The sequence below is a fragment of the Bubalus kerabau genome, chromosome 11, assembly GCF_029407905.1.
Source record: "Bubalus kerabau isolate K-KA32 ecotype Philippines breed swamp buffalo chromosome 11, PCC_UOA_SB_1v2, whole genome shotgun sequence".
Classification (NCBI taxonomy): domain Eukaryota; kingdom Metazoa; phylum Chordata; class Mammalia; order Artiodactyla; family Bovidae; genus Bubalus; species Bubalus kerabau.
Window position 1 is genome coordinate 107,410,088 of NC_073634.1, and position 27,376 is coordinate 107,437,463.

Below are 27,376 nucleotides of genomic sequence, written 5' to 3' on the forward strand. Positions count from 1 at the left end.
ACTCCCGGAGCCCCTAGACCCACCCTTGGAGCCCCCAGACCCCACCCCCAGAGCCCCCAGGCCCCACTCCCGGAGCCCCTAGACCCACCCCTGGAGCCCCCAAACCCCACCCAGAGCCCCCAGACCCCACTCCCGGAGCCCCCAGACCCACCCCTGGAGCCCCCAGGCCCCACCCAGAGCCCCCAGACCCCACTCCCGGAGCCCCCAGGCCCCACCCCCGGAGCCCCCAGACCCCACTCCCGGAGCCCCCAGGCCCCACCCCCGGAGCCCCCAGGCCCCACCCCTGGCTCAGGGAAGAGCTGTCAGCAGCAGGCCCAGATGCACGAAGGCAGTGAGCAGCAGGCTGCCGGGGGCTTACCATCTTCCCGTGAGACTAGGCAGCATGAGGAGAAGAAAGGAAAAGGGGAGATGAGGTAATCAAGGAGCCTGGCCCAGCCCCGCGTCGGTGACCACAGCTCAGGACACAGCCCACACCAAGTGCCCTGCGACGGGGCAGCCAGGGCAAGGCCCTCCTCCCAGAGGGGAAGGTGACAGGCTGCACTCAGGGCACGTAGTGGGGTGCATCCTCAGCCCTGAGCCTGGGAGGAGCTACTGCTTTCTACTTCTAAGCTTGAGAGTCCAGGCTCTTTAGCACTTTGGTTCCCTGCACCCCCCACCCAGCCCAGGGCTGCACCTGCTAGGTGCTCAGCAGAAGCTTCGGCAGAGCAGCCCTGAACCAGACAGGAGTCATGGCCCCAACCCCAGCAGTCATGGCTCCTCTTCCTCAGTCATGGCCCCGCCGTCACCCGTCATGATCCCGCCTTCATCCCTCATGGCCCCTCCTCCATCAGTCGTGGCCCCACCCCCAGCGGTCATGGCTCCTCCTTCATCCATCATGGTCCCGCTTTCATCCCTCATGACCCCGCCTTCATCAGTTATGGCCCCGCCTTCATTCCTCATGGCTCCACCCCCAGCGGTCATGGCCCCTCCTTCATCAGTCATGGTCCTGCCTTCATCCCTCATGGACCCACCTTCACAGTCATGGCCCCTCCCCAGCAGTCATGGCCCCTCCTTCATCCATCATGGTCCCGCCTTCATCCTTCATGGCCCCTCCCCCAAAGTCATGGCCCCTCCCCAGCAGTCATGGCCCCGCCTTCATTCTTCATGGCTCCACCCCCAGCGGTCATGGCCCCTCCTTCATTAGTCATGGCCCCGCCTTCATCCATCATGGCTCCGCCTTCATTCCTCATGGCCCCGCCTTCATCAGTCATGGCCCCTCCCCCAAAAGTCATGGCCCCTCCTCAGCAGTCATGGCTCCGCCTTCATCAGTCATGCCCTTCCTGCACCAGCCCACAGCCCCGTGTCTGGACATCAGAGTCTGACAAGCCATAGGAAGACCCATCCAGAGCTTTCGTCCAAAGTGGGAGGCCTGGGGAGGGGCAGCAGTGTCTCTTGCTGAACGGGCACAGGGGCTGGAGCCAGGCCGCCAATGTCTAAGGCTGGACTCTACCAGAGGCCTCGGGCAGGGCCCCCACTCAGCGTCCTCACTGGGGAGCTGGGATCTGGATTTGGGGCCCCCGCCCCAACCCCAGGAAAGACTCAGACGAGAGGCCAGGGAGGTGCTGGGCCTGACAGAGCGGCTAGAGGCCGGCCCGCCCACCAACCACCCTGTGTCCGGCCACCCCACGATGCCTCCCTCAGCGGGGTCAGCACCTGCCCCCGGCCCAGCCCAGCGGGGCCCACCTTCTTGACGTCCTTGTTGTTCATGGGGTCGTCGGTCATCTTGTGGAAGAGCAGCTCTATGATCTCCTTCAGCTCGTAGCTGTAGCCCCTCCTCTTGCAGACAATGACCACCTTGTCAAACAGGAACAGGTACCTGCCCGGCAGCACGGCCCGGGACCCATCAGCTTGGCCAGCTGGGCTCTGAGGTCACGTGACAGCCAGGGGCGCCTGGGTGGGTGGCAGGAGGGCTATTCCCTCCCCGAGCCTGAGCCTGCACCCCTGGCTAACTCTGACCCCTCAGCCAGGCCTCAGCTGCCCAGATACACCTCCTCCAGGAAGTCCACCTACACCTCTTCCAGGAAGCCCACCTAGGCTCCTGCCCCAGAGGCCCGAGGTGCTTATGGGCTCCTCTGCCCCTCAAGCTGGCCTTCCTCGCAGCGCTGGCCTCCGACAGTCACTCCCACTGACATGTGCATTGCACACTGGACTGGGAGCCCTGTGGAGGCAGGGCTCATATCTGCTGTGACCCCGGCCACGGTCCCAGGCCTGGGACATGGCAGGTATGAGCGGAAGGCTGAACACACTAGGGCTGCGCCAGCTCACAGGGGCTTTCCTGTGCCCCGCCCGGCACTCCTGACCGTCCCTTTGGCAGAGAACTCACACAGCCGCCCCTAGGAGCCTCTGGCTGGCCCCCACCCCCATGCAGTGCCAGCCACGGGCAGGGCAGCCAGTGGCTGTTGCTCTCAGAGAAGGAAGAAAGCAATTAGAATGGAGCAACCAGAAGCTGAATTCACAGGAAAAGCTGTTTCCAGACCTGTGAGGGCGTGGGGTGCCCCTGGGGCGGGGCGTCTGACTCGGGGTGCGCCAGCCCGGGGCCCGCTCCGCTCACCTGTCTTGCTTGGTGTGGTTGACTATGGACCGGACCTTCAGCTCCCCGTCGATCTTCGGTCTCCCGAATTCCTCCAGTTTCACTTGCTGGGAAAGAAAGGAGAAGGCCGTGAGCCCGGGAGCCAGAGCGCGTTCCCTACGTGGAGAGAAACGCAGGTGGGCACATGCCCGGGGCGGCCGTTTCCCACAGATACCGAAGGTGGGGGCCGTGGGAGACCAGCCCTGTGGTTCCTGGCTGCTGCTGAGGATGGAGCGGGGAGGGGAGGCTGGGGAGGAACCGGGCCTGAGGCCCCCACTCTGGACTCCCCCCAGCTCTGCGGCAACAAAGGGCGATTGATAGGGGGCTCACGGTAACAGGCTGCTGTTGTGTGGCGCCCGAGTGGAAACCTGGTGAGGAAAGCCAGACGCCCAACCCGGAGAAACCGAATCAAAAAGAGAACAAACAGCGCTTATCAGACGGAGGGCGGGCGGGGCGCGGGGGTCCTGCCTGTGGTTCACTTGCCACAGGAAAAGCCTCCGAGTCACAACCCTCTCTCTGGTTTGCAGGGATTTCAGTTTCGTTTTCCGCCTGGTTTGTACCTCTTGCTCTGCTTTGAGTCATAAGAGACCGCTCTGGACAGGTTGCCCTGCGCCCATCTACGCCGACAGATAAAGGAGGGGATGCTGCAAAGTGCTCTGGGGCCAGCTCGCCCAGAGTTACGATGCAGGCTCTCAAGATCTTCTTTCAGAGTTTTCTGTTTTCCAGAAGCTTCCAGAGCACGACTGAGCGTGCATCGTGGGGGCTTCCCTGGTGGCTCAGTGGTAAAGAATCCACCGCTCATGCAGGAGACAAGGGTTCGATCCCTGGTCCGGGAAGATCCCACATGCTTCGGAGCAACTAAGCCCGTGTTCCACAACCACTGAGCCTGTGCTCCAGAGCCCAGGAATTGCAGCTGCTGCTGTCCTCAAGCCCCAGGGCCCGTGCCCCAAAACAAGAGAAGCCACCCCAGTGAGAAACCCCTGCACCTTAACTAGAGAGTAGCCCCCGTTCACCACAACCAGAGAAAGCCTGTGCAGCAAGCCAAGAGCTGGCACAGCCAAAAATAAAAAATAAATAAAATTTTAAAAGAAAATAAAAAAGCGCAGCATTGGTGTCACGCAGGGTGGGACCAACACCCTGATCAGTGACGCAGAGACCTCAGGCCTCATCTCCAAAGTGCAGGCAGACAGGCACTAGGTCCACCTGCTCAGACGGGTCCAAGGAAAACCGCATACCTGCTCACCTGCTGTTTAATCTTTGCTATTTAATGAGCAAGAACTGCCCGTACGTGAAAACTTAAAAATAAAAGTCGTTGCATGACAAGAGTAGTGCCCGTCCATCCATCGAAAACATCTGACACTCAGAGGGGATGACGGACAGGCCAGGCCACTGGCACCACCGCCAACAGCCTGGCACAGTCGCCCTTGACCTCCTCTGCCCTCTGACAGGAGAGAAAAATCAGTCGAGTCATAACGCTGTCTGGTAACTTCTGTTTTCTTTGCGGTATGACACCTGGTTTTCACACCCCATGTCTGTACGGGCAGTCCCGTCTGGGCTCTTCTGACCCTGGTGGGGTAGCCCGGGGATCTGTCCTAGACAGCGACTCCCCGAGACCCTGTACGTTCAGGGACCAGGAGGTGAAAATGTGTGCAAACCAGTGGTTTGTGGCCAGGGTGATTCTGCAGCCAGGGGCATCTGGCGACGTCTGGAGGTGTGTGTGGCGGTCATTCACTTGGGCCCCCAAAGCAGGGGGTGCTACCGGCATCGGGTGGACAGAGACCAGGGGTGCAGCCCACCACCCTATGATGCACAGAGGCACAGACGCCCCCACCACGAGCGGCCGGCTGCAGGTGTCGGCAGTGCCGAGACGGAGAAACCCCGGCTAAACGTCCCGCAGACTGCGTGAGGCCGGCGCTCGCGGACACGGTGGGGCGGGGGGAACACCGGCCTGCTTGCTGGGATGGCCCGTCTCCCCTCCCTGCAGGACAGCATGCTTCACCCAGCACCCGAGGCTGAGCCTCTGACCCGGGGATCAGGCCCCATGAGGCGTCACCCTGCTAGAGGCCAAGGTGGTGAGAAGAATCCAGGGCAGCTCCCGGACAGAGTGACCAAAGCCTCTCCACTGTCCCTCCCAGGGATCGTAGATGGGGGTGGCCAGGGGGCCCGGACCAAGAGGAGCCACAGCCCCCAGAAACCGCATCCTCCCTTTGGACCCAAGAGAGTCCTGGTCCAGGCCAGGCAGGAAGGGCAGGGCAGTCACGAGTGTCCTTCACCTCAGGCCCCGCCCCTCAGCCAGCGGCCACCTTTGCCACAGGGCACTTGGGCCAGCCAGGGTGCGCAGCCCAGCAGTTCAAGGTCACTCAGCTCCAGAAGCTGCTCGCCTCTCTCGGCGGGCAGCACGGGGCACGGCTGCACCTGCCTCCATGACCCCGATGGACAGTGTCCAGTCACCCTTGCGCTTAATTCAGTGTCAGGATTGTGAAAGTAATGTTTAGAAGTGATATCTATATCTACAGAGAGAGAGACGGTCGCAATTATCTCCACGCTTTGGGCAGTCAACTCACCAAGTTTTCTATAGAGCTCTGAAATTCGCTGATTTTCTTCAGGGTCTCTTTGTCCCGTTTAACTTCGTTTATGTACATGGCCAAGTCCTGGGGCACAACAGAGGTGGGGAGTGGGTTAGCAGGCCCATGCCGGGTGCTGTCCGAGGGCCGGGCGTTCCCAGAGCACCGTCTCCTGTTCCCAGAGGAGACTGGGCCTCGAAGTGATGCGGTGTGAGAAGCATCACCCACTTGACAAATGAGTAAGATCAGAAAGGTGCAGCCCATCGGCGGGCCGCAAAACCCCCCATAGACCAGAGTGGCTCCTTTCTAACGTCACTCGGCCCTTTCTTGGTCTGAGAGGAAGAGAGCAGCCAAGGAGACTTGGGCCAGCCCGCGCCTTGTGGAGCGAGGGCAGCCCTGGGCCCGGCCGTCCGTGCTGCGGCCTCCCAGCGGTCCCCAGGGGGCACTGCCTGCTGCTCTCCAGCAGGCCGAGGGGGCAGGCACCCAGAGCCTGGGCTGGGGCCCAGGAGGCGGGCAGTGGGGGGGTAGGCGGCGAGAGCCTACTTCAGGCTCCCCTCCAGTGGCCCCTGCCCCAGAAGCCCACCGGCAGGGCAGGTTCTGAGACCCGAAGGCAGGACAGTGAACCGTCCAGCCCCCGCGGCCTCCATGGCCCCCACGGCCTGGAGCAAGGCTCTCCAGGAGGACAGGCTGCTAAGAGGACCTCTTGACACAGGCCGCCCAGCCGTGGGGCGCAGAAGCCAGCAAAGGGCCGGGCCTCCCGGGAACACAGCTTTGTAAAGACGGAGAATGCGCACGGCACTGCCCGGTGACCGGGGCCAAGTTCAGCCCCAGCCAACGCACAGGTGAGAAAGGACGGAGCCCCTGCGGGAGCCTGCCCGGAAGGCGGGTGCATCAGAGGCCAGGCACCACGGGCGGTGGGAGCCACGGGCTGGCTCTGAGTGGGTAGGGACGGAGCCGGGCTCTCCTTTCAGTGCGGAGCTGCTCAGCGGCTTCTGTGGACGGAGTGGGCAGGGGAGAGGCAGCGTGGCTGGGGGTGGGGGTGGGGCATTTCAGAAGCAGCTGCCACAGGGCTGGACAGAGGGAACCATGGGGCCAGGCAGCCCAGAACCAAGTCCGCTACCTGGATTCTGCTGACGGCAGCGGTGGACAGTCAGAGAGGTAGGAGAGGAGGAACGGAGCCTCAGGGGAGTTGCTGCGGGCCCCCCTGCACACACACACGGTCCCTCTGCCCTTGGTGGGTCTCATCCACCATCCTGCCCCGTCCTGTGTCTCCTGCCACCCCAGGAAAATCTACGTCTCCGGTCACAGAGGGCAGGTTGTTTGTTAGCCCAGGTCCAGTCCAAGACGGCAGGCCCGGCTCGGAAAGCCCTGTCTGCCCAGCCTCTCCCCTGCCTCGGTGACCCACCTGCATGGCCTCCAGCGCTTCTTTGAGCTGCTGCCTCTCCGGCCGGTCGGTGGAATGGCTCAGAAGTTCCTGGAGGGGCGGAGGGCACCGGGTCACCACCCAGGGCCTGGGCCCGCCCCCCACCCAGCGCCAGGTGTGCACAGGGAGCCAGCCCCCCGCCCCCGGACAAGGCCCCCGCGCACCCTCCCCCAGGCTCTGGTCTGACTGCCCAACTCCAGACCGATGGCAAGTCCACCCCAGGGGACACATGGCGTTGAGGCGAGCTGTCCCCAACTCTCATGGATAAAGAGAGGGACATTAAGATAGCACAAAGCCAGGAGCTGAGCAGAAAGGGGAGCTGAGGACTCACTGAGGAGCCTCGCCCTGCACCTCGCGGAGACCGCCGTCCCCCCAGCAGCCTGTCTGTCCCGAAGGGCCTCCCGTTCTCCTGACTACAGGAAGGTCACGGGCTGGGTTAAGAGTCCAGCCCCCGGAGCTCTTACTTCTGGCCTGAGGATGCTTTTCTGTCTCCCGTTTCATTTTCTCTTACTGATCCGAATCATAATGTTCCCTGTGTATTAACTAACAAATACTCGTAATACATATAAATTACTGCATAGCTCCTGATACTTATCTTACAGTTTTTTTTTTTTTTTTTTGGCTTGCTCCTCTTGGCATGTAGGCTCTTAGTTCCCCGACAAGGGATCAAACCCCCGGGCCCCCTGCACTGCGAGTGAGCAGTCTTAACCACCAGACCACCAGGGAAGTCCCTGTTTTACAGCTTCTGGGCAGTAGGCATGGACTGTTTTCCGCTGCTTGTTCGTCTGTCAGTCTGGCCCATCTGCGGGCTCCACCGCACACCCTGGGCTCTGTGGGCCCTGGCCCGCTCTGGCCTGTCTCACCTTGAGGAGCAGGTGGTATTTGAGTACCCTCTGCATGGGGACCACCAGCAGGTCCTGCAGCTTGAACTTCCCGTCCTGGACCTTCAGGGTGCATTCCTGGGTGCCGGGGGAGCAGCAAGTGGATTTAGAGCATCCTTGCTCAGGGATGCCAGACCTCAGCTCCCCCACCTCCCAGCTTGGGGAGGAGGGCAGATCCAAGCCCTGAACGACAGCCTGGGTGTCCAGTGCATCTCTGGTCAGGCTCCTAGACACCCTCCCCACACCCACTGTGTGCAGAGGGCAAGGGGCCTGCCGCCCCTCACAGCCTCAGGGTCTGCAGTGGCCACCTGGAGGTGGATTCCGAGCGACCCCTGCCCTGGGATCTACCCGAGATGCTCAGGGGAGCCAGCTCACACTAAGGGGGGACCACCCTCAGGAATGAGGGCTCCCAGGGGCTGCATGGATACACAGGGGCATCAGGCCTCTCTAAGGGGCGTGTCACCTCCCAACACTGCGGGAGAAAGGGGACATGCCACCAGGATTCACCCTGGAAAACATCCGAGCAGCCAGATACAACCCGGGAAGCCCCGTCTCTGTGAACCGCCTGCTGCCCAAAGGAGGCAGGAGCCTGGAGAGGAGCTCACGTCGGGGGCTCAAGGCGGGTGAGACTCGCAGGGCTGGGAGACTCCACGGCTCCCAGCAAACGTCCATCACCTGGGGCCCCTCAGGGTCCAAACAGACCAGGGTCAGGGATCAGTTGTAGCCCCCCACTAAGCCAGGTCTGGTCCTGGGGCCCTGCCACAGCTGCACCCAGGGGACTCAGGCTGGGCCGGGGCCTGGGACGGTGACCTCCCCTGCCCACTCTCAACCCGCAACAAAAGGCAAAGGAAACACTCATCGGCCAAAAACATCTACAAACACGTCATGTCGCTGCCCCATCCCCACCTTTCCAGGAAACGGGCAAGAGGCCAGGGATGGGCAGGCCCAGGCGGGAAGCCCCCAGTACCTCGACTTTCTGTCTGAAGTCCTCCCTGCTGGCCAGGAGCTGGTTCAGTGTGTTCTGGGCGTGCTCCATGTGACTGCAGTACTCCCCGTAGATCAGGAGCCTGGGCGGTGGGCGCACGCGCGCACACACACACACACAGAGACACAGAGACACACACACACACACAGACACACACAGACACACAGACACACACACAGACACACACACACACACAGAGACACAGAGACACACACACACACACAGACACACACACACACAGAGACACATACAGAGACACACACACACAGACACACACACACAGAGACACAGAGACACACACACACAGACACACAGACACACACAGACACACACACACACACAGACACACACACACACAGAGACACAGAGACACACAGACACACACACACACACAGACACACACACACACAGAGACACATACAGAGACACACACACACACAGACACACACACACAGAGACACAGAGACACACACACACACACACAGACACACACACACACAGACACACAGACACACACACAGACACATACAGAGACACACACACACACAGACACACACACACACACACAGACACACACACACACAGACACACACACACACACACAGACACACACACACACAGACACACACAGACACACACACAGACACACACACACAGACAGACACATACAGAGACACACACAGACACAGAGACACAGAGACACACACACACACACACAGACACACACACACACAGACACAGAGACACACACAGAGTCACAGACACAAAGAGACACATACAGAGACACACACAGACACACACACACACTGGGTGTGAGTCTTCTGCTTTCATGACAAGCCACAGGTCTCTCCCCGCGACAGCCCCTCATGAGTTCTCTGCGTGAGGCTGTGTTCCCTCCCTTCCCTGCCCCGGAGCAGGGCTGCCAACCACGGGGAAACGGGCACCCGCCTTCCCCAGACCTTTCTACTCCAATGATTTGCTATTAAACTGAGAACTTTCACGTGAAAGCTGATTAAGACCCATCATCTCTGGAAGCGATCAGGGGCTGGAGACCCAGAGATCTCTGTGCAAGCTGTGCCGGTCCGTAAGGCAGGGCTGCCCCACGTCGAGGGAAGGCTACGTGGGCAGCGAACGCCCTGCCCACAGCCCAGCGGGCACTGCCCACATTGCCGGGCACAGCTCCTCAGCAGCCCCGACTCCCCGGGCCCTGCAGACCTGCTCCTGAGCACCTGAAGCCTGGAGCCCCCGAGCGGCCAGCCTTGGGGAGCCCCCTTAACTTCCGCACTCCCTCGGCTCACTCAGCCTGAGGTTCTGGCAGACAAACTGTGTGGACAGCAGGTCCCAGCCCTGTTTTCCTCACCGCACGCCCCTCACATCAGCGAGTACAGCTGCAGACTTCCCCAGCCAGAAAACTTCTACTCATCCATCAAAACCCCACCTTACCACTTCCTGCTCTGCGTCCCCACCCCTCCCCACCCCGTCCTCCAGCCTGGTGGGGTCCACAAAGGAGACGGGGCCCCCTGCCCGCCACCAGCTCTGAGCTCCAGGCACGGGTCTCCTTCCTCCCCACATGCCAGCATGCAGCCTGGAGCCCCGGCTGGCAAGGCCTGCACAAGGCCCTTACATACTCGGCTGTGAGTAGCCATGTTCATCCGTAAACAGGTGACAAGTGAAATCTGACCACGGCAAAGACCAAGGGACTACCCATGCCTGCTCTCAGGCTCACTTACACACCACATTTAGGCTCTGGGAGGTGATCAGACTCCTAAGGTCACCAGCAAGGGAGTGGCCGGGCTGGATCCCACGGCAAATCCAGAACCCACGTGGCTCCCGAGCCCAGTCTCCCCAGCCCCGTGGGGAGGCCTCTTCTGAGTCCAACAGCCAGCACCCCAGGGCCACCCCCACCCACTACCCAACTGCAGAGCAGAGCTGTGCTGCACACAACCCCCGCCTCCGACCACAGCTGGCCCCACTGAGACGGGAGGGGAGCTTCTCCGGGACTCAGCTGACTGGCCAAGATGCTCTGTCCTGGGTGGGACAGCGGTCCCCAAAGGCATGTCCACCAGGGGCCTCAGGATGTGACCCTGGAAACAGGGTCTCTGCAGATGTAATCACAGCCCACAGAGTCGCGTCAGATCACACCAGACTAGGGTGGGCCCTGCATCTGAGGACAAGGTCCTTGTAAGAGAGGGAAGGACCCAGAGACACAGAAAGAAGCCGAGTGAGCACGGAGAACAGACTGGGGGCTGCGGCCACAAGACAACGACATCTGGGGCCCTCGGGCGCTGGAAGCATCAGGGAGGCCCCTCCCCACAGCCTCCAGAGAGAGCAGGGCCCAGCGAGACCAGTTTTGGACACTAGCCTCCAGGCCTGAGAGAGAATTAAATTTCTGATGTGTTAAGCCTCCGAGTTTGTGGGAATTTGTGACAACAGCCCGTGGGACACTCATGCTGACCCCTTGGCCCTCCATCCACATGACGCCGTCCGATCACCAGCCCCAGGCCAGGTTCCCTGGGCTGTGGAGTCTGGGGGCGGTTTGACTCTTCCTTGAAAATCCAGAGAAACCGACAGGATGTTCTGAGTCAGTTGGAGGAAGTCGGTGAAGGAAGTGAAGTCGATGGGCCTTCATTCGAACCATAAAAATCTACTGCTGTTGAGTGAAAGTCTCTGAAACGGGGAAGCAGAGCGACGCGGGCGGGGAGGGCTTCGTGGCTCACGGTCTCTCGGGGGCGCCCGGGACACCCGGGGAAGGCGGCCTTCTCTGACCCGGCCTGACGCACCCTCGCCGGACACTGCTCGGGACACGACGTCCGTCCCGGTGCAGGAGCGACCCGGAGGACCCGGCGCTCTTGTCAGGGAGGAAACAGACTGGTTTGTCTCTAACATGGCCTCCTCCTCCCTAACGTCTGTCCCCACTGACCGCGGCCAGAGCGCCAGAGCGTCCCCTGAGCGAGCGTCGTCATCTTTCCGGCCTCCCTTTCCTGAGCCGGCTGATGTCTGTCAGCGGCTCCATGTGGCTCTCCACCAGGGCTGTGCTGTTTACCCCGGAACGTTCGGTTGCAGCCTCATAAAGGGAAGCACGCAGGCGTCTCCCAGAAGGACTGACAGCCCAGTTCCTCGCTGCGTCACTTCGGCCTCAGCACACACGACCCCAAACGCTCAGGGCGTGGGACACGCTGAACCCCCGCACGCCCAAGCCCCAATCCCTCCCCCGCCCTAAGCTCCCCTATCTGGGAAGGGAGATGTGGAGAGACTCAAAAGTCTGGCCTTTCCAGCTGAGGGTCCAGGGCAGCCCTCCAGACAGGGCAGCCATGCGAACCCCTGTGGGGGCTCTAGGAGGGTACGAGAGGGCCGTCCCCATGCAGGACCACCCAACCTCGGGCTTTGAGATGAGAAGTCCCCAGAGACCCTGCCCCCATGAATGGAGATTACAGTCAGGGTGCAGCACCGTCCCCCTAACACTGCAGCCAGCAGAAGCCACGGGGCACGGAAGCCCTCACCCGCCCAGGACCCCTCTCCAGACACTCACGGAAACCCCCGGGGTCCTGGGCAGGGGGGACCTGCCTTTCTGAATGACATCCTCCTCGCAGCACTTATGCAAAGCCCCACAGGGAGTCCCTTCTAAAAGCCAGGACTCCTGCCCTCCCACCGGGCCACCAGCTCCCCGGGTCCCATCTGGCCCGAGCCTCTGACCCACCAGAAGTCGGGCTCTGGGCCGCTTTGGTCAGCCCCAGCAATAAATACAGACAGTCTGACTTTAATGTAAACCTCTCCTGAGAGCCTGTACCTCTGGGTGGGACATGTCTCTTTAGGCCCACGTGGTAAACAGGAGTATCTGCCTTGTCTAAGGATCAAGGCCACATTAATGGGAGTATAACCTCCAAAAAGAGGGAGGTGACTGTCCTCTGCCACTTGGCACTGGTCATACCACACTCAGATGCCACCCCATTCCTCATCCGTGATGAGCTGCCAGGATCTTGTCCCTTGAGTTCCTCAGTGGCTTTTCCTGCCCTCAGCTAAAAAATTCTGCATCCCTCTCTCAGCCTACAGGACCCTGTAGAACCTGGGATTGCTCCTGAGAGAGCCGCCTCTTCACCCCCTTCATTCCTGCTCCCCTGGCCTCTGCCAGTTTCCAGAACAGAGCTCCCGGCAGCTTCCCTTCAGTTTCTGCTGCCCACACGGCCTCGGGGTTGATCCTCTCCCACCCAGGTCCTCAGGGGCCCCACGGTCGGCTCCAAGTCCCTTCCCCATGTCCCCCTTCCCCTGCTCTCGTGCAGTCCGTAATAAGTCTTGTCTGTGGACTCATTCCCAGGGAGAGCTGAGCCAGCTCTGTTCACCATGATGTCCTTGGCCCAGAGTCTGAATGCCACACACAGCAGGCATTCCATAAATGCTCATGTGCTGCACACAGTAGGCAATCCATAAATGTTTGTGGAGTCAGTAAGTCAGCGAACATCAGCGAACATCAGGGTCATCACTGACTCAGAAATTGAAGGGAAGTGCCAGAAAAGGTGGACGCTGGGTGGACACAGCGATTCGGCCAATACATCTGATGACACGCAGCCAGTCCATCCCACAAAGGGACCCCAACAAAAGGACCCAGGTCCCCGAGGCCTTGCAGGGGGTGACGTCCGCAGAGCTCTTGGTACCAGGATACGCTCAGCTCACTGCCGTTCTCCAAGGTGGAAACATCCATCATGTCCCAAGGAAAGGAGGCCTGGGAGCGGGTCAGCCCGAGGTCGTGCGTGGAGGGGGGTGCTGGGTCTTGCTTATGGGCCAACTGGACCATGGGGGCCAGGCAGCCCTGGCACGGGGGATGAGGAGGGTCTCCGAGAGGGCACATATCCATCTATGCCTCGGCCACCTGCCCTTGAGCTGGGTTAACGGACCCAGAGTCCCGCTTCATCCATAGCCGCCCCCTGCTCAGCCAAGGCACAGCACGAATGAGGCGCTGTGCCCGCCATCCGGGCGAGGGTCAAGTCTGACAGCTCAAGTTAGCCAGCGGGGCACCATGACATGGGCTCATCTGGCACAGTGGGCTGCAGCCAGGTGAGAGGAGAACCTTGCTGGGGGCAGAGGGTGGGCTAGAGAGCTGGCCCGACCCCCGGTCTCCATCTGTGCGTCCTCGCCCGGGCCAGCCAGTGTGCCCACACCCACTGGTCCCCGGAGGAACCCTGTCCACTCCCCTCCCCTTGCACGTGCATTTACATGGGCACTGTTGCTCTCTCGTGGCTCCCGGGAGCCCCCAACTCTTGGCCCCTGAGAGAGCAGGCTCGAGGACCCTTGCCCGCTCAAGGGGGCACAGTGCCTTGCCTGGAGCTGGATGCACCTGGGGAGGCAACTTCAGGGGGTCCCAGGTGAAGGCACCCTGTGGTGGCCGTCTGGGCAGGAGGGTTATAAGCGGAGCTGAGAGTCACCTGGCAGACGATGCAGGGGAGCCTCCTGCAGATGACGGTGACACGAACCTAGGGTCCCCACCAGCCCCTGGGGGGCCTTCTACAGCTCTCGGGACCCCTCCTCAGACCCCAGGAATGGGTATTTTTAACAAGCTCCCGTGGCTTCAATGAGCAGCCAGGTCTAAGCACCATGAAGGTAAAGCTCTGTGGGCTCCTCCTCCAAAGATTCCACGATGGACAGAAAGCAAGGCCCCGTCTCCTGGTGGATCTCCTGGGGTTTCAATGGCTAAAACCACTGTCTCCCGGGCCCCCCGCAGGGCCGGCCTCTCGCGAGCCCCCTTCACATCCCACATCACCTGGTTTCTTCCTCGTCAGCATCTCACCCTCGAGAGCCTGCGGCCGAGGTGTGAGGGAGGGAAGCAGGGGCCGAGATCTCTGCTGGGATGGCAGAGCCATCCTGACAGCTGCCCTCCGCACTCAGCCAGAAACTTCCAGAATCCCGATTCCACGTCCCCCCACCCCCGCCAGGCTCCAGCAGGCCATTCTTGAGAACAGAAGGCCACCTCCGCACCCCCTCCATCAGCTGGGGTGGCAAAACAGAGGCTTAAAGCAAAGAATCAAACAGATTCAGAGGCCACACGATAGCAGTGCAGAGACAAGGCGCCCGCACTGATTCCTAAAGCTGTAACTCTCCCCCGCCGGCAGTCTGGATCCCGGACCAGGGCTGTCACGTCGGGCACGTCAGGGGCACGAGGACCGCAGGACACTGCTGGGCTGGAGGCCGGGGCCTCTCTGCATCCAGACTCCGTCCAACCGCCCGGGTGGGACCCGGAGGGGAGAAGCCGCCTCGGGTCCTGATGAGGGCGTCTACACCCCCTCAGCCCCGTGGACACTTGTCCCGAGGCTGCAGATGCTCAGGCGGAACCCGGGCACCACTGGAAGGCCCAGGGCTCTGTGCTCTTGGACCCAGAACAACTGTCTCCCCAAGTTCAGGGCCGAAGCTGGTTTACGCCAGGATGGCCACGCATCCGCACCCACAGCTGCTGCTTGCACCCCTCCCGGCCACCTGGGGTCGGCCCCTCCACACGGCCGGCCGCCGCTGCCTTCACTGGCTGGGGACCAGGCCTGGCCTCTGGTCACTTGCACGGCACTGAGGGGCACAAACGCCATCCTCGCCCCTGACCAACTGATAAAGAACTCCAGGTGTGGCGTCCTGGCAAGGAAGCAGGCATGTGTCCTCCGCCCGGGGGACCCCGAGCCCCTGAAGCCCCTCCCTCAGGCCTGCAGAGGGGTTGGGGGGTTGGTTCGTACAGCAGCAGCGTCCAAGGGCCATGCCCACCAGGCTCAGAGCTGGAGTCCCCTGGCACTGGACCCCCAGGGGCCCACAGCACAGTGGGGAACCCTGATGGCAAGAGGGTCCCTATCCCCCCAGACCCCCAGGAAGAGAGGTGAAGGGGCTGCTAGGGCCCTGTGAGGCCCCCTCCCGTCCAGGCTGGGAGGGCAGTTTCCTCAGTTTACAAGTGAGGACAGGGCGGAAATGGAGACGCCCCCGAGGCCCTGTCCGCTCACCTCTCCTTGAAGTCCAGGAAGACCTTGGCCAGCGAGCTGCCGCCCGCCATCATGGACACGTCGATGGCCCTCAGGAAGCTGTGATGCACCTTGATCAGGTCCTGGGACGAAAAGCAACCGCGTGTGAACAGGCTCGGAGGGCGGGGCTGGGGGTGCAGAGGCTCTGCTCAGGCTCTCTCGGGGCTGCTGCTGGAGGGACGTCCACGTGCGGGCCGGGCGCTGGGTGCGCCGCCCCGGGTGCGATCCACTGCGAGGCTCTACAGCCGGCCACAGCCGTACCAGCCTGTCCAGACACCGCGGCCAACCCCAGGCAAGCCCTGGAGCCAGACCCCAGCCAGCATGCTCGTGACCCACCCGCTGGGTGAGGGAGCGAAGGGGCTCACAGGCTCTGAGGGTCGACTCTCCTCTGCGGAAGTGGGGCCCAGCCCCGGGGAAGTGTGCCCACTCCAGAGCAGAGGGGCAGCCATCACCCTCTGTGTCCGTGTTCAGACCCCACAGGGCAGCGAAGGGGCTCAGTCTGCTCAGAGAGGGGGAGGGGACAACTTCCCTCCACTGCTAAGAAAACCTTACGGGCCCTCGAGGACCTCCAGGGTCCAGCCCTCCAAGACCCCTCAAGTTGGTGCCCGCCCGACATTGGAGCGGGTTAGGACGGCGGCCCCCACGCAGCGAGCCGGGCGGGACCCTCACCTCCAGGTTGATGAAGATGGCCGCCATGTCCACCGGGCTGAGCACCAGCCTCAGGGGCGCCACGTAGTTCTGCAAGAGAGAAGCCTGCACTGCACCACGGCCTGGAGCCGGAGGGGCGGCGGGGGCCTGACGGCCTTACAGGGCCAGGCGTCCACAGACGGGCTCTCCGTGGGGTGGCTGCTCAGCCTGGCACACAGCAGGCTCTGTGCCTCCCAGAGAGCATGGGCTTTCTGGGGAGACCCAAGAGTCACTCTGCGGGGCAAGCCCAGTGTGGGGCCGGGCGGGTTCTGGCCTGGGAATCAGTGTGAGCACTGGACCCCCACCCCGCCAAGGTGGGCACAGCTCCACAGGGAGCCCCTTGCACGTGGCGCTGGACTTCAACCCCAAGGCAACCAGGGTGGGCTTTGCTGTTGCTGTCTGAGACGTTTGGGGAAAATGAGGTTCCCCTGGGACGTGAGGGGCATCGCCCAAGGGTACATGTGAGGACAGAGACACAGCCGTGAGTCTCTCCTGACATCAGGTCCTGGGCCTCTGCCCCAAGTGTCCCCCCAGACCTGTCATCAGAAGGGCGCACTCCAGCCCCACTCGCCACAGGAGCATGCCTCAGATAAGGTGCCCACACGTGGAACCGGCCCTGGAGGCCCCCCAGGGAACGGCCGGCCACCCTCCCCTCCCCCTGCCCCTCCTCCCGCAGGGTCCCAGCCGCCTGGCCTCTCTGCGGCCGCTGTGTGAGCAGAAGGCTGTCCCCCCGCGCTCGTGGCCGCGGGATGCACCTGAACAGTTCTCCCCCGCGGTGTGGTGGCCCCTCTGGGACTGCTTCCTCCCCGGAGACCCAGCTGGGGGGCAGGGCAGGGTTACAAACACCATCCTCCCCGGGGGCATCTCGGGACTCCTGGCTGGAGGCTCCTATGTGCCCCGAACAGTGGGCTCACCTAGGGATCCCCATGACGGTTACACTTGGCCTACTCTGCAAAGAAGGACTAAGCGGGCCTGGTCCCTCCTGAAAGCAATGTCGGTTCTTTCACGCCTCTAAGCACTGCCGTGAGGATGCCAAGTGACAGGGAAACGGCATGGAGCCACTGTTCACGGGAAGCGGGGAGAAAGCCCACCCGTGTCCTCCAGGAACCGGGCAGGCCGCCGGGGAGACAGCACGGACCAGCCAACTGGGAGATCACGCCGTCTGCCAGCGGGGCTGCAGAGACGGCCAGCCTCAGGCCCGGCGGAGCCCCGGGTGCGGGGCGCTCCTGGCCGCCTATGGGCCGGCCCTGCTGCACACCCGGCTGGCGGAGGGCAGGCTGAGTGCAGACGGTGCCCAGGGAGGCGGTGCTCACAAAGAGCTCCCTCAGTGCCCAGCCTGGGTGGCAGCGTATGCAGAAGGCGTTTAGCTCTGGGCTAGGATGCACACAGAAAGAGCCTAGCTCAGCAGACTTCAGGAGCAGAAGCGGCAACAATGCCCAGTTTCAGGCTGGAAGGAACGGCAGAAACAAGCTCAGGGCAGTCTCGGGTCCGAGCTGAGGCCGAGGGGTGGGACGCAGAACCCAGACCTCCCAGGAAACTGGCCTGGGCGGAGCCCACAGCCTGCGTGGGGCCTGAGGGCCCAGCACAGGCGAGGGTGAGCTCTGGAGAGCTGGGGGCAGGGGCGCAAACCTGAGAGGGCCTGCGCCCCGCCCGTCACCGCTGCCCTGCGCCCCTGCCTGGGGAGGGGCCCCGGGAGGCAGGGGCCCGGGCGGCCCTGGCGGCCGCGCCCACCTTTTCGATGTCCTCCAGCGTCCGGTAGTACTTGGCCTCCGTCTCCTGGATCTCCAGCAGGCAGCAGTTTCTCTTGTCATCCTCTGTCATGCCCATTTTCTAGGGGAGGACACAGGACATCAGCCAGGACCCTGCCGTGCCCCCCGCTCGGCTGGGGGGTCGCCGAGTGAGGAGCGGGTGCGAGGGGGGGCGGCCCCTCCCCGCCTTCCTGGGGACGGGGACGCTGAGGCCAGCGCAGGGGGCCTGGCGTGACCTGAGGACCGGTGACAGCACAGAAGGGACAGGTCTCCACCAGCCTGGCCACCCCCACAGCACCTACGGCAGGCGGCACATGCTTAAAGCGCCTACTGTGCGCCCGGAGAGAGGCTCTGACCGGCTCCCCGGGGACCCACGTCCACCGATCCACCGTCCCAGACTGTTAGTGCCTTGGAGAAAGGGGCCAATCCCCAGCAGAGCCAGACGTTCCAAATACCCAGCGGTCTCTGACTTTGTGCAGAGCTCTGAGCCCACCGGCAGGGGTCCCTGGGACAGGCCCCTGTGTGGGGGGCCTCTGGAGCGGGACTGAGCAAGATAACGCGGCCACAGAGGCCGGGGAAGGAGCCGGGGGGAGGGGGGATGACTGTCGGGGTGACTGTGGACGGCCCAGGCCTTCTCCTTAGGTTTTCGGCTGAGAGAATACTGGACGGGCGACACAGTGGCCATTTGGACTCAAACCCGTCCTGACATCATCCTTCTTTTCCAAGAAACGCCCCAGGGCCCCGAGGGGGCTGGCTGGGGCCACAGCGCTCCAAAGAGCCTGTCAAGTGGGCACATGACCCAGGCTCCTTCCCAAAGCCCGAAGCCCTGCTCAGCCTGGGAGCTTGGTGCTCAGGGTCCACGACCCCCTAAAGCTGCATCTCAGACTGTGGAGCCTGATAGCGTCTCCCTGGGGAGGGTCTCGGGTAGTTGCAAAGGGACTGAGGCTTCTTGAAGGTGTGGGAAGACGGTGCTGGCAGAGCTGAGCCTGGGCCTCCCCTCTGCCTGCCACTTACCTGCATGTATCTAATCTGAAAGCGTGGGGAAACAAGCAGAAAGACCAGTTAGCAGTGCTTGCTCTTACTCAAGCCGAGCTTGGGGAGGTCAGGGAGCTCGCTGACACAGACACCAGACCCGGGGATCACGCCACACCCTCCACCCGCCGAACGCCAGCCCGGCTAGATGGGAGGATGGCATTGGGATGGGGTCAGACTGGGACGGGGTCAGACTGGGATGGGGTCAGACTGGGACGGGGTCAGACTGGGATGGGGTCAGACTGGGATACAGGACAGACTGGGATGGGGTCACACTGGGATGGGGACAGACTGGGATGGGGACAGACTGGGATGGGGGGTCAGCACTGGGACTGAGCGGGTGACACCTTCCCCCATCCCGGGCCAGGCTCTGAGTGGCACCTGCCATGCCCTGGCTTTATCTTCCTTTAGAAACATCACTATCCCCTGTACCTTCCACTCAGGCTGTTCAGATAGCTCCAGACATGATGAGGAAGGAAATTAAGCCAGCTGCTTTGTCTCTGAGGACCTGCCATGTGGCAGGAGGTCCGCCCTGCCTGGTGGACCGGTGTGAGCCCTAGGCCAAGCCTTGGGAAGCTAAGCGTCGCTGGGCAGGTGGGACGCCAGCCTGTCCCCAGGACACAGGCAGGCATCCCCCCAGCCCTGCAGATGCAGGGCTGTATCTGTATGTCCCTTCAGGACCAGAGACAGCAGTGGGTCCTGGGGTTCTGTGGGCTAGGGGCAGATTGGGTCTCTCAGGAGCCAGCTGGGGGGGTTCCCCCAGAGAACCACATGGGCCACTGCACCCACATGCCCTTCCCTGACCCACGGACACCCAGCTTCCAAAGCCTGGGGAGTGAGCGGGCCCCAATCTCAGCTTGCTGCCAAATGCGGGAGGCGGGCCAGCCTTTCAGACCAGCTCCAGGGAGGCGAAGGGGAGACCTCCAGCCCCCTGAGCCCACGTCCCTGGAAGGTTCAGGAGCAGGACTGCCTGGATGGAGGGGCAGACCTGGGGTCACAAAAACACCCCTGACTCTTTAGAGCGAGATTCCTGGTGATTGTGGAGAAGGAAATCCACTTCAGACCCTCAAGGGGTAAAACAAGAAACCTCTTCTGGAGTCTGGGGCTGTGAGCTGGCTGCCTGGTGTCTTGGCACCTCCCGGCAGAGGGCAAGGCCTCAGAAAGTCCTGTTTCTGCATCAGCAGTGCTCACCCCCACACTGAGGGAAACACCAAAACTTGCTTTGGGAGAAACTCCCTGCCTTTCTTTGGTGAAAGCAAATGGCAGCACGAGCCTCTAGAGTTGTCAAGGGGCATCTCGCCCACCCCAGGCGTCTGGGGGTGCGAGGCGGCTGGGGTCCACCCCACCGGGTCTCCGTCTCCCATTCTGGCCTGGCAGGACCCCTTCCCCAGCTGAGCAGCTGCACAAACAGGCGTCGAGGGGTGACTGCCGACGGCTGGAAATGAACACCCCTGTGCAGGAAGGTGCCCGGCCGGCTGACTGAGCCCACGGCGTCTCGTGCCTCTGCACAGCGGGAGCGGGGCAGGGGTCCAGCTGCCTGAGGTCAGCGCCGAGTCTCCGCCCCAGGCTCCCTGGGCAGGAGGGACTTGGGGTCCTGCACACCTTCTGGGGGGGATTTCCACGGCAATGTGGCTGGGGCGGTGGGGTGGCGGGGGTGGCACCTCCTAGTCTCCCGGGAGCATTTCATGGGAGAAGGGGCGGCTGGGCCCCTCTTGGTGGCTCGGCCGTGGGGTCGGTTCAGAGACTGTGCGGCGGGGCGGGCGGGCTCACCATGGGCTGCTGCACCTCCACCTTGATGATGTCCTCATAGATGTCGTCCCCATCATCCTCGCACGGGACGCAGTCATAGATGTCCTCTCCCACGCCGTGCTCACTGTGGGGAGGCAGAGGGGGTCAGGGGGCACCAGCTCGCAGGGGCCTCCTGGAGAGGAGAGGCTGTCGGGGCCACTGAGAGCCTCTCCCTCTCAGCCTCCATCACCCAGTCCAGGGACGGGGTGCAGCACCTGCCTTCCGAGGCTTCTGGGATCTCAATTTCAGGCAGCCTCAGGCTCTGCCTGCTGCCCTTCTGGAAGGTCTCCCACCACGATAAAGCGCACCCATCCCAGTCGTTTAGTAAATGCTGGGGATACCCGACGGGAGGCTGGGGGCAAGATGCTGCCTTAACAGGTGTTGCCCAGCTCTGGGGACCAAAAATGCCCTTCCCACGCCCACACCTGGGAGCTGGAGCCCCACAAGCTCTCGGCTCAGCCCAGAGTCTCCCCAGCCCCTGCAGTCCAAGTGTGAAGGTCAAAGTGCAGAAGTCGCAGGCACACGGACATCTTCCCTGCCAAGAGGTCAGGGAGCCGAGCAGAGAGGGACGCAAAGCTTGCAATGTGCCTTTCCAAACGAGCCAGGAAGTTACCGGCCTTCCCCAGTGGCTCAGTGGTAGAGAATCGCCTGCAGTGCGGGAAATCCAGGCTTGATCCCGGGGTTGGGAAGATCCCCTGGAGGAGGGCACGGCAACCCACTCCAGAATTCTTGCCTGGAGAATCCCATGGGCAGAGGAGCCCAGTGGGCCACGGTGCATGGGGTTGGAAAGAGTTGGACACGACTGATGTGACTGAGCACGCACACAAGGCAGTAACTGCTTGATTTATAATTCAGTAAACATTTGTTTCTGCTCATGAGCTTGACCAACAAGTCATTTCCTCTGATCTGCAAGAATCAAGTCATGAGATACCTCCTCCAAGAGGCCTTCCGGGACCTCTGCCCAGTCTGCCATCCCGGACTCTCCCCAGCGCTCTTATACGAAGGACTCTCCTTTCACGGCACCTCCAGTTATTCCATACATGCCTGTGGGTAAGCCTGTCTCACCCCCAGACGAAACCCAACTTCGTAATCCCTTCTGATCTCCATGCCTGATATAAGGTAGGTGCTCAATAAATTTTCACTGAATCAGCAAATGAGCCCATGGGACTGTCCAACAGTCCCCACAAGCCTGGCACACACAGCCCACTCCTGACCCCAGGGGTCACTCTGGCCTGGGGCGCCACCGGGCCCGGGGTGGCCAGCTCTTCAGCCTGCTGTGGGGTCTGTCCTTGGGGTCTCAGCAGCCCAGCTCACCATAGAGGCCCATGCCAGCCCCTCATGCGCCTCTCTGCAGGGTACAGCCTACCCAGCCGGGTTGAAGGCGGGCTGGCCAAGTTCTCCTCCAAAAGGCATCAGGATGAGGTGGACCACTGCCCAAGTCAGTGGAAGGGGGAGAGAAGCGAGGAGAAACGACACCAGCCGCTCGTATGAATGGGTTTCTGGCCACGTCCCAAACTGAGCTCTTGAATATTAGCTGCCATTCTAGAGGCGAGGGCGGGCGGGGCCTCCGGGGTGGGGGAGAGAGCGCTCTGCAAACGTAGCAGAGAGGAGGCCGTGCCGTTCTAGGGAAGACCTAGGCAGCCAGAGGGGCCTGGTCTCCCCGGAGCCCTCGACGCCACCCCAGCTCACTGCGATGGGGCAGTGAGCAGAAGCATCAGACGTCCCTCTGCGGGGGCGGGGGCAGCCAGCGCCCATCCTGGTGAGACCCCCACAGCTGATGGGTGGGAGGGCGGGATGGGATGCGGCTGCTCTGGGGGACCTCCCCTGGTGTTTCACAACCTCTCCAGGTGTGGGGAAGCAGAAGACGGGCAGAGAACACGGCCGGATCGCACGGTGCTGCGCCAGCTAATGGACCCCCCCAAAGCTTACGTGAGCAGCCACCCACCCACGGAGGGGCGGGCAGGATGTCAGAACACATGCGGGCCCTCGAAAAACACGCATCTGCTTTTCAACTCAATGCCGCCTGGGAGGTGGGCAGCGCTGGCACCATTTCACAGATTACGGTCACACAGTGAGGCTCCACGGTGGCTACGGGGAGGGGCGGGGGGCGAGCTCGGCCAGCCCCGTCCCTCCTGTCCTCTCCCGCCCGCCCTCCACCCTCCACAGCAAGCTGCGTGTCTGGACGTCGGCAGTCCCGAGAACTGGGGTGCAAATCGGCACCCAGACGGTGACAGAGCCCCCAGCTCCCATCAGAACCAACGAGAAGGCAGAGGAGGGTGTCTGTCCCCCGAGGTGGGCCTTGGGAACGGTCACTCGCGTTCACACGCATCACCCCTTGCCCCTCCAGTTGTTGCCCCCGAAGGAAGCGGGGCTCCTGCAGCCCCGGCCGCCCGGGTCCTGGGTTCAGGCAGGGACCTGCAGGGGTTCTTTCCTAAGGATGCCGGACACCCTGGAGTTTCCATCGTCAGCCGAGCGAGGCTGGTGACTAAGGAACTGTGTGGAATCCTGACAGCGTGGAACAGAGGGGAGGCGGGCACACTCTCAATCCCACCATCTGCAGACAGACATCTGCTCTGCTCCGATGGGCCGGTGGAAGGCAGTCAGGTGGGTGAGGGGGATCGTGATGGTTAAATATTCCAAAAGCCGATGAAATGAATCAAAATGACTGAACGTCAGCCTGGAAAGGGTCTGTGGGGTCATCAGGTGCAGGGGCAGCAATGTGCCAGCCCAAGAAGAGCCCCCTTTATCATCCCACATTTGGGGGAACATCCTCATTGACCCCAGGACTCTACCCCAACCCGCTCGGAATCATTTTCAGCAAAGATCCCCCTGGGGAAGTGCCCACCACCAGTCAACCCGAATCAGGGCTCAAGATGCACCTAAGCCCAAAGCCGTCCATCAAGCAGATGGGAAAGCCAGGGGGACGGGCAGGGAACTGGGTGTATGTCTTACGAACGCTGTGTTCCTGTTTTGTGGCCCCCGGTCAGCTGGGCCTGTCAGCAAGCTTTCGGTGGATGAGGCCCTGATGACGTGGAGCAGAGGCTACTCAGAGAAACGGAACAGGAGGCTCTCCATCTCAGGGCGAGGCGGACACCTGCCCTGTTGGGATCCCCAGCCAGAGCCGCGGTATCATCCAGAGGGAGAGGAAAGCGAAGGCTGGAGGCTCCAAAGCTCCCAGGACAGGCAGGACTTGAAAGACGCCTGGATGCCCATGTGGACCGTGGGGTCCTAGGAAAGGTGCTGAGGGACAAGCCCCTCCTCTGCCACCCTCTTCTCTGGTGCCACCCGCTTAACTAGGCATGCACCGATCTCTGCAGGGCACCCGCTGCATGTTGAGCACAGGGTGGAATGCCATAACACAGGCTCCCACCATGTTTAGGGTTTGTGCAGACTGACATGTGGCCTTCCCAGGTGCCTCAGTGGTAAAGAATCTGCCTGCCGTGCAGGAGACGCGGGTTCGATCCCTGGGTCGGGAAGATCCCCTGGAGGAGATGGCAACCCACTCCAGTATTCTTGCCTGGAGAATCCCATGGACAGAGGAGCCTGGAGGGCTACAGTCCACGGGGTTGCAAAGAGTCGGACATGACTGAGCAACTGAGCAGGCATGCGTGTAGGCTGAGATGTACCTGAGCTGTACCATTTTGACAAGGGGACCCACACTCCATGACATTAAAGAACATTCTCATCTCCCCTAAAAGTTCCTCTCCTTCCTGATCATCCCCTCCCCTAGTCACCCCTCTGACTGTTCTTCACCACAGATTTTCTCTTCGGCTGTTCTGAATGTCACATCAACAGCATGGTGTGTCATGTCCATTTCTGGGCCCGGCTTCCTTTCCTCAACATCACGCCCCTAGATCCAGGCTGCTGCCTCCATCAGCAATTCATCCCTTTTTTATTGCTGAGTCTCAATCCACTGCATGAATGTGCCACAATTTGACATCCATTCTCCTTTTGATGAACATTTGGGCGGCTTCCAAGTTCCGGTTATCGTAAATAAAAGCTGCTATGAGCATTTGCCATTTTCTTGGTGGACATATGCTCTCATTTGCTTTGGAAATGAAATTCCACAAGGCGTGGAATTGTTGGAGCACAGGGGAGGTGAGCCCGTTTAACTTCATCACTAACTGCCAAGCGCTTTCCCAAAGCGAGCAGCTGCAGCGTTTAGGCCACCAGCAGCAGCGTGCGTGCGCAACAGCTCCTCCCGTCCCTTCCAGCTCTGGCCACTTCCAGCCTTTTAATTTTACCCACTAGACTTAGTGCGTAAGCAGTGAGATAGAATTGTGGCTTTATTTTGCATTCCTCCATTGATTAATGATGTTGACAACTTCTCTGCGTACTTATGGACATTTGCGTATCTTTCTATGCAAAAGGGTTGCTCAAGACTTCTATCCATTTCTAAACGTTAGTTGCCATCTTCTTACTGAATTCTAGGAGTTCTTTATATATGATGCATACAAGTCGTTGGTCAGATATATTTTTTAAAAAATCCACACCCCGCCCCTCCCCCGCCAGTCTCTGCATGGCTACTTGTTTTCTTCATGGTGTCTTTCGCTAAACATCCATTTTTCATTTTAATGAAACTTATTGAGTTTTTCTTCTATGGTGTCCTGACTCTATCCTGTATCACGTCTAAGAAACCTCTGTGCCTCATGTAAGAATCTCTGCTTTCTTTCAGGGTTTTCTCCTCTATCTTCTTCTAAGATCTATATGGTTTCAGTGTTTTTGTTTAGGTCTCTGATCCATCTCAACTGGATACCTACGTATGGTGTGAGGTAGGGCTCGAAGGTCATCTTCCCATCCCTGTGTGGATACCCAGATGTTTCAGGACAATCTGTTGAAAACTTTCTTTTCCCCACTGGATTGCTTGGATCCCTTTGACAAAAGCCAGTTGACTACATGTGTGTGGGTCTGTTCTAGAATGCTCTATCCTAGCCCATCACTATATTCAGCTATCATTATGCCAGTACCACTCTGCCTTAATTTAAGCTTTACAGAAGGCTTGAAATCAGGTCGTGTAAACTCTCTAGCTTTGTTCTCTCCTTAACCGTTTGACAGGTAATTTTATTTGTTTATTTTTGGTTGCGCCGGGCCTTGGCTGCTGCACGGGCTTCTTCCAGATGCAGGGAGCAGGGGCCACCCTTCGTCATGGGGTGTGGGCTCCTCACTGCGGGGGCTCCTCCTGTCGCAGGGCGCCGGCCTTGGGGCAGCGGGCTTCCGTAGCGGTGGCACGTGGGCTCAGCAGTTGTGGCTCGCGGGCTTAGTCGCTCTGCGGCACGTGGGGTCTTCCTGGATCCGGGTCAAACCCATGTCTCCTGCATCGGCAGGTGGATTCCGTAACCACCGAGCCACCAGGGAAGCCCCAGCTCTGTTCGTTTATAGGACTCTTTAGACTATCCTGAAGTCCTCTATATTTCTGTATCAACTTTACAATAACTTTGTCAATTAAAAAAAAAAAGGAATCTGCTGGAATTATAATAGAATTGTGGTAAATCTATAGTCTAATTCGGGAAAAACTGACATCTTAACAAGACCATCTTCCAGTCCATGAACAGAGTGTATACCTTCATTTATTTGGTCTTTGATTGTCTCTCAGCAACATTTTGTAGTTCACCACAGAGGTTTTGAATTTAGGAAGCTCGAGGCTACTATTTTTTTCAATTTTTTTTCCTGCCTTATTTGTTTTTTTCTTCTCCTTCTGGGATTCCAATTATGCCTGTTAGACACTTGATATTGTCCCACTTGTCTGAGACTCGGTTCATATTTTTCAATCTTCTCTTCTTTTTGCTACTTAGAGTGGATGCCATCCATTGAACTATCTTCAAGTCCAATGATTCTTTCCTCTGCAATCTGCAGTCTTTTGCTAAACTGATCCACTGACTATTCATTTAAGTTACCAGGCTTTGCGGTTCTAGAATTTCCACTTGGTCCTCTTTTATAATTTCTATTTCTCTACCGAGGCTCCCCATCTGTTCATTCACTTGACACATATTTTCCTCGAAGCCCTGATCAAAATAATAAAAATTGTTAATTGTGACATCTAAGTCATCTCAACAGCGATTCCCCTGGACATTGTTTTTCTCCTTCAGCAGGACTCATTTACACCCGTTTCTTTGTTTGTTTGACGATTTTTTATTGGATACTGGGCACCACAGATGATTCGTTACAGAGATCCTGGATCCACTATTTCTTTTGAAGAGTAATATTTGTTCTGACAGTCTACGTGGTTGGCTGGACTCAAACTTCAAGCTCTATCTTCCCTTCTGTGGGCAGCAGCTGAAATGACAGCTAATTCAGTTTCCAGCCGCTGCATGTTTTGCTGGAAATCTTAGGGCCTCTCCTGTGTATGTGAGGTTTAATGGTCAACCCAGGACTTAGGTGGATTCTGTCAGCAGGTTTGAGTCTGTGGGCTCCTCCCCTCCAGCATTCCCCACCGAACTTTTTGACTGTTCTACTGTTCTACTGGTCTCAATTTCTTGCCCCTGACACCTCACGCCGGTGGACTGGGGGTTCCCTCGGGTAAAGGACTACAAGCTCTCGATCCCAACCACAGAGAGCAGCTCCTGAAGAACAGCCGGTTCCTCCAGCTAGGGGTGACATGATACCGTCCCTTGCCCCCTGCTCTGTACTCACGATGGAACAGAACCACGAGACCGAGACACCGGGAACCCACCCCCTGT

The 27,376-nt window shown here is 60.4% G+C and overlaps 1 protein-coding gene across 2 annotated transcripts in view; it reads right to left on the reverse strand.

Moving 5' to 3' along the window:
* VAV2 (vav guanine nucleotide exchange factor 2) overlaps positions 1-27,376 on the reverse strand; it is a 187,869-nt gene that overhangs the window by 23,924 nt on the left and 136,569 nt on the right. For both annotated transcript variants that reach the window (XM_055541592.1, XM_055541591.1), the window contains exons 5-14: positions 20,682-20,784; positions 17,863-17,961; positions 16,114-16,182; positions 15,427-15,527; positions 8,444-8,543; positions 7,459-7,554; positions 6,578-6,646; positions 5,173-5,259; positions 2,591-2,676; positions 1,723-1,855 (exon numbers count right to left, since the gene is read on the reverse strand). In XM_055541592.1, coding sequence (XP_055397567.1) covers positions 1,723-1,855; positions 2,591-2,676; positions 5,173-5,259; positions 6,578-6,646; positions 7,459-7,554; positions 8,444-8,543; positions 15,427-15,527; positions 16,114-16,182; positions 17,863-17,961; positions 20,682-20,784 — 943 coding nt within the window. The remainder of the gene's footprint in view (positions 1-1,722; positions 1,856-2,590; positions 2,677-5,172; positions 5,260-6,577; positions 6,647-7,458; positions 7,555-8,443; positions 8,544-15,426; positions 15,528-16,113; positions 16,183-17,862; positions 17,962-20,681; positions 20,785-27,376) is intronic.